Below are 12,190 nucleotides of genomic sequence, written 5' to 3'. Positions count from 1 at the left end.
AACAAGCTTGGTGTGCTAAAGCGTGAAAATCTGCTTCTCTGATTTCCATAGCAACGGCAGCAACCCTCAGACAGACACTTTAAAAACCAGATTTGTTTTTCTCCTTTCCAAATACCTTTGCATGGTATTTTCAGATAATGTTGAAATACAACTGACATTGCATAAGGTGTAAATACACTGCTAGTTCCAATTGCTTCAGTATTAGACAGGGTGGCTCATCATTTTCTCACTTAACTCACATGGTGATCTCACTGGCAACAGGTCAGCACCTGGCTCTCTGGGGATGCCCCAGAAAAGTACTGCCAACTGAAAGTCAGGCTCAATAATATTTATAGATTGTCATGAGCTACCCAGCTGAGAAGATACTCCCAAGATTTATAAGCCATGCAAAGAAATGACATATTATCCATCTGCTTTGCAAATATTATTTAAGGCTTCCACCTAAAAAGGAGCCACAGAATGCTTATTTACTTTCTCACTGAATCTGAGGGGTAGAGACTATCAAGTCCCAGTTACTAAGAAGTCAGGAAGAGAATTAAAAATAGAACCATGGAAACAGTGATGCGCTGAAGAATTCTATCAACTATTCTATATGTTTGAGGAATTACATAAGAAAATATTGGGAAAAAAGAAAATCCATCTGATCATCACATAATACACAGACTGAGAGAACTTTCTACTGCTCCATGTTCTTGTTACAGTTAATGTGGTGGAAAATAGAAGTTGAGAGATTTTTGTTCATTTTCTAACTAAAACTAACCAACGGAAGGAAAAAAAAATTTGGAGGATTCTTGGGAGAATCTGCATATGAACTGAGCATTAGATGATACTAAGGTATTTGTTTTGTTAGATGTAATAATGAGCCTATAGTTATGTAAGAAAATGTCCTATTTTTAGAGATGTACACTGAAGTATTTAGGGGTGAAATGTCTTGGTGGCTGTGACCTAATTTTAAAATGCTTTTCCCAAAAGTAGAGAAGAAAAATACGACAAAATGATAATAATTGTTAAGTTTTGTTTATCTGTGTATGAAAGTTCATAATACTATTTTGTTTGCTCAATGTATGCGTGTTTGCACAATAGTCTATTTAAAATGTCTCAAATAAATAGAACTATGAGAACTCATTTCAAATCATAGATGAAAGTTAGATATCTGAAGAGCCAACCATTAGGGTAACTAAAATATATTCTATGTTATGGATGACAGTTCTTAGTACTTGCGAAGTACTATGTTATGCCTATGGGGGTCTGAGCAGACAAAAAACTGCCCTAATTAGAAGTACACCAAAGTTTACTTCCAAGTTCAGATAACTGAAAGCATATAACAAAAATGGGAGAGCCTTTTGAGAGAAATGGCAGTCATCTGAAGCGTTTTATATAAGAAACAGATGAAACCCGAAGGGATTTGTCTATCTACTCTAAAGAGGCGATTCCATGTTTATCACGATAAAAATGTAACTGAACCTCGTCCCCAAATACTACTTCAAATATTCCTAAAATTTCTCATTGTTCAAAGGTAACTTTTCATAAAAAATAACCACAGGACTAAACATCTTTCATTTTTCTTTTTTCTGTTTTTTTTTTTTTTTTAAATTTTTTCTTTTTGAGGTGGAGTTTCACTCTTGTTGTCCAGGCTGGAGTGTAATGGCGTGATCTTGGCTCACTGCAACATCCACCTCACGGGTTCAAGCAATTCTCTCATGCCTCAGCCTCTCGAGTAGCTGGGATTACAGGCGCATGCCACCATGCCCAGCTAATTTTTGTGTTTTTAGTAGAGAAGGGCTTTCACCATCTTGGTCAGGCTGATCTCTAACTCCTGACTTTGTGATCTGCCCGCCTTGGCCTCCCAAAGTGCTGGGATTACAGGTGTGAGCCACTGCACCCGGCTTTTTTTTTTTTTTTTTTTTTTTTTTTTTGAGACAGACCATCACTCTGTTGCCCAGACTGGAGTGCAGTGGCATGATCTCAGCTCACTGAAGCCTCACCCTCCCAGGCTCAAGTGATCCTCCTCCATCAGCCTTCTCAGTATTTGGGACTACAGACATACACCACCACACCTGGCTAATTTTTGTATATTTTTTTTTTGGTAGAGATGGGGTTTTGTCATGTTGCCCAGGTTGGTCTCAAACACCTGGTCTCCCAAAGTGTTGGGATTACAAGCATGAGCCACTGTGCCCAGCCAGGCTGAACCTTCTTTTCATGTAAAGTTTCACTTTAAAACATAGAGGAGCCTGCAGCACTCCAAGCTTGACATAAATTCATTCCCTTTTAAAGAGAAGTGCCCCTAATGGTTCTTTCTGTGAATCGATCCTGCTAGCTTTTCCACAGCTGAAAGGACCAGAATTGGCATGGGCTAAATGTTAAGCACAGGACTTCAGTGGCTTCATCTACATGCATAGAGTTGCCATTCACTTACTTATTAAATGTTTATTGAGTCCCCAATACTCACTAGGCATGGCTGTAAGCACTAGAGATACAGCAGCGAACAAAAGGCTGTGATCTCAAAAAGCTTAAGGTCTACTTGGGAGAGATATGCACTACACAAATAAAGGAAGGCACACATCATTTACTAGGTGATGGTAAGTGCTATGAAGATCTAAGACAAGAGGTCACTGTACAAGAGGTCCATGATAAGGACCTCGTCAAATTTCCAGTGTGCCCCATGCATCAAGATGCATAGAGTCATGTGACAAATTCTGGCCAATGAGCCATAAGCAAAAGTGACATGTGTCATTTCCAGGGGAGGCTTTTAAGAGCTGGTGTGAGCTCTTTCTTCCTCTGGCATGGCAACCTGAGAAGCCATATGTTTACATTCAACTGGTGCAGGAGAAAGGGAGCTTGAATCCCTCTGTAGCTGAATAAAGGAAAGCCTCTACCAAATAGCAATAGTTGTAAGCTAGAAATAAATGATTGCTGAGCTAAGTCATTGAAAATTTGAGATTTTTTAACAGTCAAAGAGTAAGGCATACCTGAGGCTAAGGAGGGATTGAGGAGGGAGCCCCAATACATAGGCCTAAAGATAACAAAAACCTATATACAACAGATAGGGCTAAGTGAACTCCAACCCTGGCTGGACATTTAAAATTAATTGGGGCATACTAGAAAATACTGATCTACAGATGTTATATCCACATATTGCATTTTGAGATATTATGGGTGAGGAACTCAGCATCTATTTATTGAAAACTACAGTCAACAGAACATGACAAATTGGGTCAGCTGGCTTTAGGAAACCTCCCCAGAGGCAACTTGTCCCACAATATACTTTGGAAAGACCTTATTAGTGAGATCAATTCAACTTCCTATAACTTGTTGGAAAGCAGCCAATCAAACTGTGACATAGGAAGAAACCTGCAAACTTACTAACTGAAATGTTATGAAAGAGTATGTTGCAGAAAGTATTCCTGCATTAAATAATTAACTGGGCCGGGAGTGGTGGCTCACATCTATAATCCCAGCACTTTGGGAGGCCAAGGCAGGCTAATCACCTGAAGTCGGGAGTTTGAGACCAGCCTGGACAACATGGCAAAATGTTGCCATGTTGCCATGTCCCCTCTCTACTAAAATACAAAATTACCTGGAGTGGTGGTGCTGCCTGTAATCGCGGCTACTTAGGAGGCTGAAGCAGGAGAATTAATGGAACCTGAGAGGCAGATCACGCCATTGCACTCCAGTATGGGTACAAAAGCAAAACTTGATCTCAAAAAAAAAAAAGAATGAGTAACTGTACTAGATTCTCCCAAAGCCCCATCTCACTGTATAATTATTATTAAAATAAATATTTAAGTAGCAACATTAGAGGATAAGCACTTTACCTTACCTAAATTATCTCAAATAATCATCACAAGAATCCTGTGATGTAGGTACTATTATCCCCTTTGAACAGACAAAAAAATAGAAATGCAGACAGGTTAACTTGCCCAAAGTCATGCAGCTAGTAGTAAGTGGAGAAGGTGAGAACCAGATCCAGTTGGCACATGATTCTTTAACTCAGTGAAAAGAGGACGTGCAATCAAAAGGATACAATGTCTTGAGGGAGGGAATCTAGACAAGGGGCCACTGGTAGGGGGAAGGACCACAGGCATGGGGTGGGGAGCAGCTGCTCTGATTATAGTCGAGGATTCCCAGTCCTTTGAAAACAGAACAGTTTCACAGGATGCCAAAGTATGATGGAAATTTCCTACGAGAACAATCTATTCTTTTTGTTCCAGGCAATAATGAGCCGAGCTCTACACTAGGATGAAGTTCCCCTCACACATTTCCAGTGTAACTCATAACTTGGCATTCTGGTCTAGACCAGATTCAGACAAGCTTCAGAACACTTACTGCTGAGAATGGGGCCTTGGACTAAAGAAAATACTGCATAAAGCCCCAGGTATGTCTTACCCTTATGTAGCTCACTGCTTCCCCCAGTTCAGAGAGAATCAGCGATTTCCCAAGTTTGCTAGGCTAGCCCTAAATAGGGACTTTTCCAGTTCTCCTAGGTGTTTCCTGGCTTTTAGAGGGTGTCAGCTACCCATCTTGTGGATATAAAAGATTTGTACAGTTTTTATGACAACATTTCATGAAGAAGCAATAAACATCTTGAAGGCAGAATTGTCTTTTTAAAACAGTATGAAGTATGAAGGGAAAAGGACAGTATCAAGGGGAAAGGTACAGAGAAGAAGCAAGACTTATAAAATTATGCTTATAAAAATCAGACTAAGAAAATTATGGTACATATGCCCCAACATACATTCTAACTATAGATCTTCTTTCTCAACTTTATGTTACATTATGGGTTGCCCCATTAGTCAGGAAAATGCTGGCTACAGTAATAAATAACCCCAAAATTTCAGTGGCTTAACATGGAAGGAATTTTATGTTGTTGTTGCTAATTTAATAGATCAGTGTGAGTGTTTACTAGCAGGTAGCTTTCCACCAGGTAGTCATTTAGGAGCCCAGGTTCCTTCTCCTTTGCCATCCCCTTGGTCTAAAGCCTTGAAGGAGGAAAAGGCACAACTGCATCTCACCCAGCTTTCTAGATGTGACCCATACCACCTCCACTCACATTCTATTGATAAAAATTACTCAGAGCTTCACCTGGGTGCAAGGCTGGGAAATGCAGTTCCTGACTGAAAGCCACTTCCCGAGAAGGACTCTACATAACAGAAGAGCAAGTATCAATCTGATGGAAAGTTACCTACCTTTATCCATTGCAAAATGGGCATCATATAAACCAGAGGGTCCTCAACCCCCTGGCCATGGACCAGTACTGTTAGGAACTGGGTCACACAGCAGGAGGGGAGTGGTAGGTGACTGAGCATTTCTGCCTGAGCTCCGCCTTCTGTCAGATTGTCAGATCAGCAGGAGCATTAGGAGATTAGATTCCCACAGGAGCATGAACCCTATTGTACACTGCACAAGCAAGGGATCTAGGTTGTGTGCTCCTGAAGAGACTCTAATGCCTGATGATTTGAGGTGGAACAGTTTCATCCTGAAGCCATCCCACCCGCCCACCTTGCCATGGAAAAACTGTCTTCCATGAAACTGGTCTCTGGTGCCAAAAAGGTTGGGTACCGCTGATATAAACTACAGGGGCAAACATAAACAGCAGGAGGGACAAAACTTGTAGTTCAGGTAAGTCACTTTATGTGCCATCCCAGAGGCAAATCAGTTCCAATATGACAGAGGAACAGTAAGGCTGGAAGGTCAAAAGTGTCTCTATCTCAGAAGACTTGGCCCTCAGGCTCTAGGTTTGGTTCTGAGACTTTCCCCATCAACAAGTCCCTTTATGTTTTTAGCCAGAATAGTGGGCCCAGAGGAAAACGTGGACCTTAGGCCAGGCATGGTGGCTCACGCCTGTAATCCCGGCACTCTGGGAGGCAGAGGTGGGCGGATCACTTGAGGTCAGGAGTTCGAGACCAGCCTGGCCAACATGGTGAAACCCCATCACTACTAAAAATACAAAAATTAGCCAGGCATGGTGGTGGGCACCTGTAATCCCAGCTACTTGGGAGGCTAAGGCAGGAGAATTGCTTGAACCTGAGAGGCAGAGGTTGCAATGAGCCAACGTCACACCATGGCACTGCAGCCTGGGCAACAGAGTGAGACTCCATCTCAAAAAAAAAAAAAAAATATGTGGACCTCAACAAAGAGAGGAGGAAGAAAATAAAAGGAACAAATTGACAATTAGACTATTTTACTTATATCTAAACTTTCTAGAATCATTCATTTATGATTTTATTTACTTTCTACATTTAAGAAAACTATAATTCTATATAGAAAGAATTCAACTATCAATTGGCTAAGCTGAAGAAAAAAACTAAATGCTTTCCAAGTGATTGGACTGAATTTCCGGCTTACAGACCATGCTAATGCTTGAACCAGCTGCATATATAATATAGCACTATAAAACTATTGACATCTACATACATTTTTGATATTAAAAGTTAAATCTCCAAATTCTAAAGTAACTTGCCATAGAGAACATTTAGCTTTGCTTATAAGCAGGCCAACTACCTGGAAATCAATTTACTGTAGTTGGAAAAGGACACTGGCTGAAAATGAGTAGATCTTATTTCAAATCCTGGTTCTTCCACCCCTGAGAAATAATCTAGAACAAGAAACTGGACCTCAACCCTTGACTTCAATTTGAAATGAGGATGTTGACCCAAAACTCCAATTAGTAGGAAACCATAGTTCATAAACTCCAGTATTATAGTTTATGTTTTGGTAGAGGCCAAATGGTCTAGCCTTAAAACAAATTCTGCTGAAAACTAAGTTACCCATTTAGAAATATTTTTTGGAACTCTGTCCTTCTGCTTGTTTCAAGGAAAATTAGGAGGATAATTTCAATAATCAGTTACCACAGAAACAGTACAGCCCTGTGGACAGTGTAAATTCACTTAAAGACATATCTTCTTATATCATAATCCAAGAGATCTTACTGCAAATTTTAAATTATGGTGGTTGGTTTGAGAAGAGGTTAAGAAGTAAAGGTTGAACGTTTTCTTGGCAACCACTGGATGGCAACAGACTTTAACAGTGAGTGGCGATAATCAATACAAAAGCAACTTTCTGCTTTGCTTGATTCCTCTGCATTTTCAGAAGTACAATAAAACTGAGCTCCTAGAGATATTAGGGAGAGATAAACAAGAGTGAATTCGTAAGTGAAAGAATTAGGTTTTGGGATACGTACTCTGCTTTTGCAAGTGCTTTGTAGGCTGATAAATCTCCCAAGATTTAAGTGCTCAGCCAAGAGTAAGAAAATGAAGTGCCTGCCAGAAGGGAGGAATTAAGCCAGAATGTTACATTTACCAGAATATGCAACTTTGAACTGGATTACTTATTAGTGGTGGTGAAATGTTTGATCTTGCCTAATAGTCAAGCTGGTTACTCCTGATTGGTGAGTGGAAGACTACAACTCAACCCCACTCCTTCTCCTTTCCCTCTCCCACTACGAATTTTCCAGGCTATGAACAGAGGTCACCCAGAGGACTCCTCTGACCCAGGAGGCTCCAAACTACTGGAACAATGAATGGTTAGCTCCTCTGTGTCCCCGCCATATACTGTTGGGGCCTTTGTTCTAGTGGCATTGTGGGGTGGAGAGCTGTTAGGTGGCATCCCCTGGAGTGAGCTGGCAAGACCAGGCTGTGCTTACATGATCTCTCCTTCACCCTGCCATGAGGAGGTGAAAGTCTTAAAGTAAACAGTAGACATTTCACTCTAAATTCTGTTTATCCACAAGAACCATTTTAACTAACATCTAAGCCCAAACAGAAAATCCAACTGGCACTGGAAAAAGTTGGGGCACTAGAGGAAAATTCCACCGAAGATTACTCTGAGGACCTTGAAAGAACAGCCCCAACACAGTCCCTAGAGTAGTGATTCTCAAATTCTCTGCCTACAATTTACTGGGGAGCTACTTAATGAAGCAGTATCATTAGCGACTATGATGCATTAGCCTCTCCCTAGGAAATCCTGGAGTGGGCCTAGGAATTCTGTATTTTAACAAACTGCTTCTGATATAAACAGTCTACCAACTACCCTTCGAGAAACACTACCTAGAAAAACTGAACGGGTCCACTGAGCCCCTAATCTGCTTTTCCTGCCACTCACACCCCTTCCCACAAGGAAAGAGAAAAGTCCTGGATCAATGCTTTGCCTGGCCAAGAGGACCATCATTTCAACCTAGGTCAGTTAAAACCCAGAAGTGCCAATTACAGAGATGGGGTGACTCAGGAATCACTGAGTAAATCACCGATAGAGACCACGGTCCACTGCAGTCTTGAGCTGAAGTAACCAGACCAAGTGGTATGCTTGCCCCAACTTGCAGCCCTGGTTTGAGTACTTTAAAGCTGCCTTTCCTCTAACTTTAGCCTCTGCTCTCCAACAGACTGCTGACTTTTCCTTGCCTGTTAGTGTAATTTTGATTCATATGTGGGACATTCTTTAGACTTTTTGAAGTTTTGTGATTTCCTGGCCCTAGACAAGCATGTATTGAACTCTAAATAACCAACTTGCTTGACCATAATTCCTACCTATGTCACTAGGTGTCTTACTTAACCTCCACTGGTACCATATTTGACCATTCCAGCTCTGGTTTCCGCCACCCAAATATCACCATCACCTAAATATGTTAAACCAATTAGTTGGCCATGGAAATATGCTAGATATAGTGCTCAAATAGGGAGAACATTTCAATGCTATCATAATTCGAATGGAAGAGTTTTTCCAAAAGCAGATGCAAAAAAATGAGTTCAATGGCTAATGAAGCAACATCAAAGTTTGGAGTATTTTTCCCCATTGTAAATATTTTTGCATCTTTTTGTAATCATTGTGTTGATAAAAACTGAAATATAATTTGAGGGGTACTGGGGATAAAGTTACCCCTACCACTAATCCAAAGCATCAGTAGGGTCCTATTAAGTTCATCTCCAAAACATACCTCGAATCCATCCTTTACCCTCCATCTCTAATGCTACCACCTCTCCCAACCATTGCCGTCTCATGCCTGCAAGAGCTTTTCTAATTTGTCTTCCTGCTTCCATGCTTGCTTGTCCTGCTTCAAGTTGTTCTCCCTACAGCAGCCAATGTGACCTTTAAAAAATGCAAAGGCACTCATGTCACTTCTAGTTTAAAAATCTTTCAGAGGCTTCTTAGAGTGCTTAGGAAAGACCAAACTTTGGTGTGTGAATGTAAGAGCACCGCCTATCTTCCACCTCCATTTTTGCCATTCTTCCCTTTCCCTACCACATTCTAGTAACATCAACTTTTTTTCCATGTATAGAATATTCCTAGAATTTTCCTGTCTCTGCATTTTCTATTGTCTGGAACTTGCTTTAACCAGCTCTTGCCATAGGTGACTCTTCCATTTGCTCCTTCTCAGAAGCCTTCCCTGACCTTCTTAAGTGCCACCCACCACCAGGGACTCTCTTACACATCACTCTGTTGATTTTCTTCTTGATGTCTACTCCCTCCTCCACCAGAATGTAAGCCCCATGAAGGATGGATTCAAGTCTGCCTTGGTCCCCTATATTGCTAGTGTCAGGTACATCCTATATCATAGTGGTTGAATCAAAGAAAAGATGGATGTATAAATAGGTAAAGTCTTGCTTTGGTGGGCATGGCATAACCTTGAGTGAAATTTATGTATTGTATTTTTGTATTACAGGAGTGTTTTGGGGGATCACAAAGATAGAATATAGAAGTGCAGAAACCATATCTATGAGAGTCCCACTGAGACTTTAGAGAGAAGTAGGGTTAGCATCTGAAAGAAGTAGCTAATTTCCTTGAGCCCATGTTGGCTCTGAGAATTAGAAGTAACTGAATTATGTCCTCTAAACTCCATTATTATAAGTGAGATTGATTTATGTGAGGAATAGAGGAGAAAATAGCCTGGATAGGAAATTAGGATTGCCTAATTATAAATAGGATCATTATTTCTTGGAGGCATAAAAATGTTTGCCGCCTGCAAGCTCTCTCTCTACAGGCAACTTTAAGGTTGACTTGAATGTGTTTTAGGAGCTGATCAATGCCCTACTCCATGCCCAAACCAAATTTACTAGGAGCATTTATTGTGTCCCAAAGATTTGGCATTATAACAAAGGTACAACAACCATTTTAGATCTTTATACAGATCTTGGAATTTAATTGGCAAAAATACTTGCCCCTAGAAACAATAAGTGCTGGGACCACCAAGATTTGCAACAACTCTATCCAAGGCTGAGAAGGAAACCCCACCACTCAGTGAAGCAACTATTTAAAAAAACATAGATCAACGTGCAATTGGAACAGTGCTAAATTGTGACAGCTTCAGGAAGAAAGGCCATGAATTCAGCTGGCTGCTGGCAGCTCATCCAGTGTTGCCTAGACTAGAAGAGCTCCTTCTATTACTGAGCAAAGTCTCACAAAACTACTTTTGCTGCTTTCAATAGTCTAAGGTGGGCTGGGCGCGGTGGTTCATGCCTGTAATTCCAGCATTTTGAGAGGCCGAGGCAGGCAGATCACTTGAGGCCAGGAGTTCAAGGCCAGCCTGGCCAACACAACAAAACCCCATCTCCACCAGAAAATACAAAAATTAGCCAGGCATGGTGGCATGTGCCCATAGTCCCAGCTACTCAGTAGGCTGAAGCAGGAGAATCGCTTGAACCCGGGGTTGGAGGTTGTAGTGAGTTGAGATCTTGGCACTCTAGCCTAAGCAACAGTGAGACCCTGTCTCAAAAAAAAAAAAAATAGTTTAAGGTGGAAAACTCAATGTCTCCATCTAAGTATTTCCATGGCATACATCAACACAGGAGTCATACTTTATCCAGCAGCTACTGGTCCATCTTGCTGAAAACTGACACAGAACAGCAGCTTCAGTGGAAGGGCATAGAGCTCAGGCAGAATCTGACATCTGTACCATGAAAGAAAGAGACTTTCCAAGAATCTTTACAGCCTGTTATATTAATTCAGTCTCATGAAAATGAATACATATAGGACTAGGGTATAATGGCTTTTATTTTTTAGAATTATGAGAATAAAAGTAAATGGGTCATAATTATTCTGGTTCCCTCCCAAATATTTTAGGACAGGAGTAATATCTAGTATATAATGAAAAGTAATAACAAACATCATAAATCCTAGGCAGATAGAAATCTATACTGTTTGAGAAGATCTCCAGCTGGGTGGAGGCTACCTCGTGGGTAGCCTTCCCACGAATCACCCCTCCAAGGAAGAGAGAGGTTTTTCCCTGCCACAAGGGGCTGAGCCCTCCAGGCTCGAGCTGCTGTAGCTGGTATACACAAAGGAGGCCATGGGTGAGGAGGCTGCAGAGGCCTGCCTCCCAGGGCATGGACAGGTACCTCTCTAACAGAAAGAGACAGAAACAGCTGATTTCCCCTCAGTATCTTTAATTTAAAAACATGATATGTCTAAGGCATATTCATCATGGTATTTTCTTACAAAGTCTGGGCTGCTTAGCTCATCTGTTTACAAAGGAAATTGTCAAGCTTCAGCGTGATTATTAAAAGTGCAGATTTATGCCCCAGCCAATTCTAATTCTGTAGTTTTGAGGTGGGTATAGAGTGGGAATCTGAATTTTGAACAAGCACTCTGAAAGGTTCTGAGGTACCTGGTTTCCAGGCAACACTTAAGTCATTGCTAGCTTAAAGAAATATTTCTCAACCTGGGTCATTGGTTGCATACTTTAGGGTTCCAAAAAGAGAATTTTTCCATTTTTGTATTTTTGTTTTGATAATAATTTTTGAAGTAGTAAGAATATACTAGATCATCTAGGTGATAATTTTATAAGCAAACACTACTGCAAGACTTCCACTGAAGTATTTACAGTCAGGCTGGCACTGAGAACCTTTAACTTCATCTCAGGCTAATGAGTCTTTACTTGGATCCAGTCTTAGTTCTTTTAAAAGATTTTGTTGCTCTCCGTTGGATGGATAGATGAAAATTCATTTTGCTCAACTCCCTGTTGGTGGAATGTTTTTTCCAGCTTTCTCATTACTATGAAAAATGCTATAGGAAAGATATTTATATGTATCTTTCTAATTCTATTTACACATGTGTATAATTTACATATTTTTGTCCACCTGCTGTAGCATTTCTATGGGAAAAATTCCTAACAGTATTCAGAAGGTATGAGTACTTAACACTATAAGAGGGTTACAGTCCTGAAGGTTGAGTGTTCACACTCAATGACATCACTTCATTT

General features: G+C 40.7%; 1 protein-coding gene across 6 annotated transcripts in view; it reads right to left on the bottom strand.

Moving 5' to 3' along the window:
- RTN1 (reticulon 1) overlaps positions 1 to 12,190 on the bottom strand; it is a 468,840-nt gene that overhangs the window by 116,989 nt on the left and 339,661 nt on the right. The window contains exon 1 of one of the 6 annotated variants that reach the window (XM_032246122.1): positions 5,187 to 5,211. The exons of the other annotated variants lie outside the window; for them this stretch is intronic. Within the exon in view, the coding sequence (XP_032102013.1) occupies positions 5,187 to 5,196 (10 nt within the window). The 5' untranslated portion in view covers positions 5,197 to 5,211. Of the gene's footprint in view, positions 1 to 5,186; positions 5,212 to 12,190 lie in introns of those variants that run through there. 6 annotated transcript variants of the gene reach the window in all.

Source organism: Sapajus apella, unplaced genomic scaffold, assembly GCF_009761245.1.
Source record: "Sapajus apella isolate SASKATOON/1434 unplaced genomic scaffold, GSC_monkey_1.0 scaffold59, whole genome shotgun sequence".
Taxonomy (NCBI): Eukaryota; Metazoa; Chordata; class Mammalia; order Primates; family Cebidae; genus Sapajus; species Sapajus apella.
The sequence above is the reverse complement of the archived record's forward strand: the minus strand, read 5'-3'. Positions and strand labels throughout refer to the sequence as shown.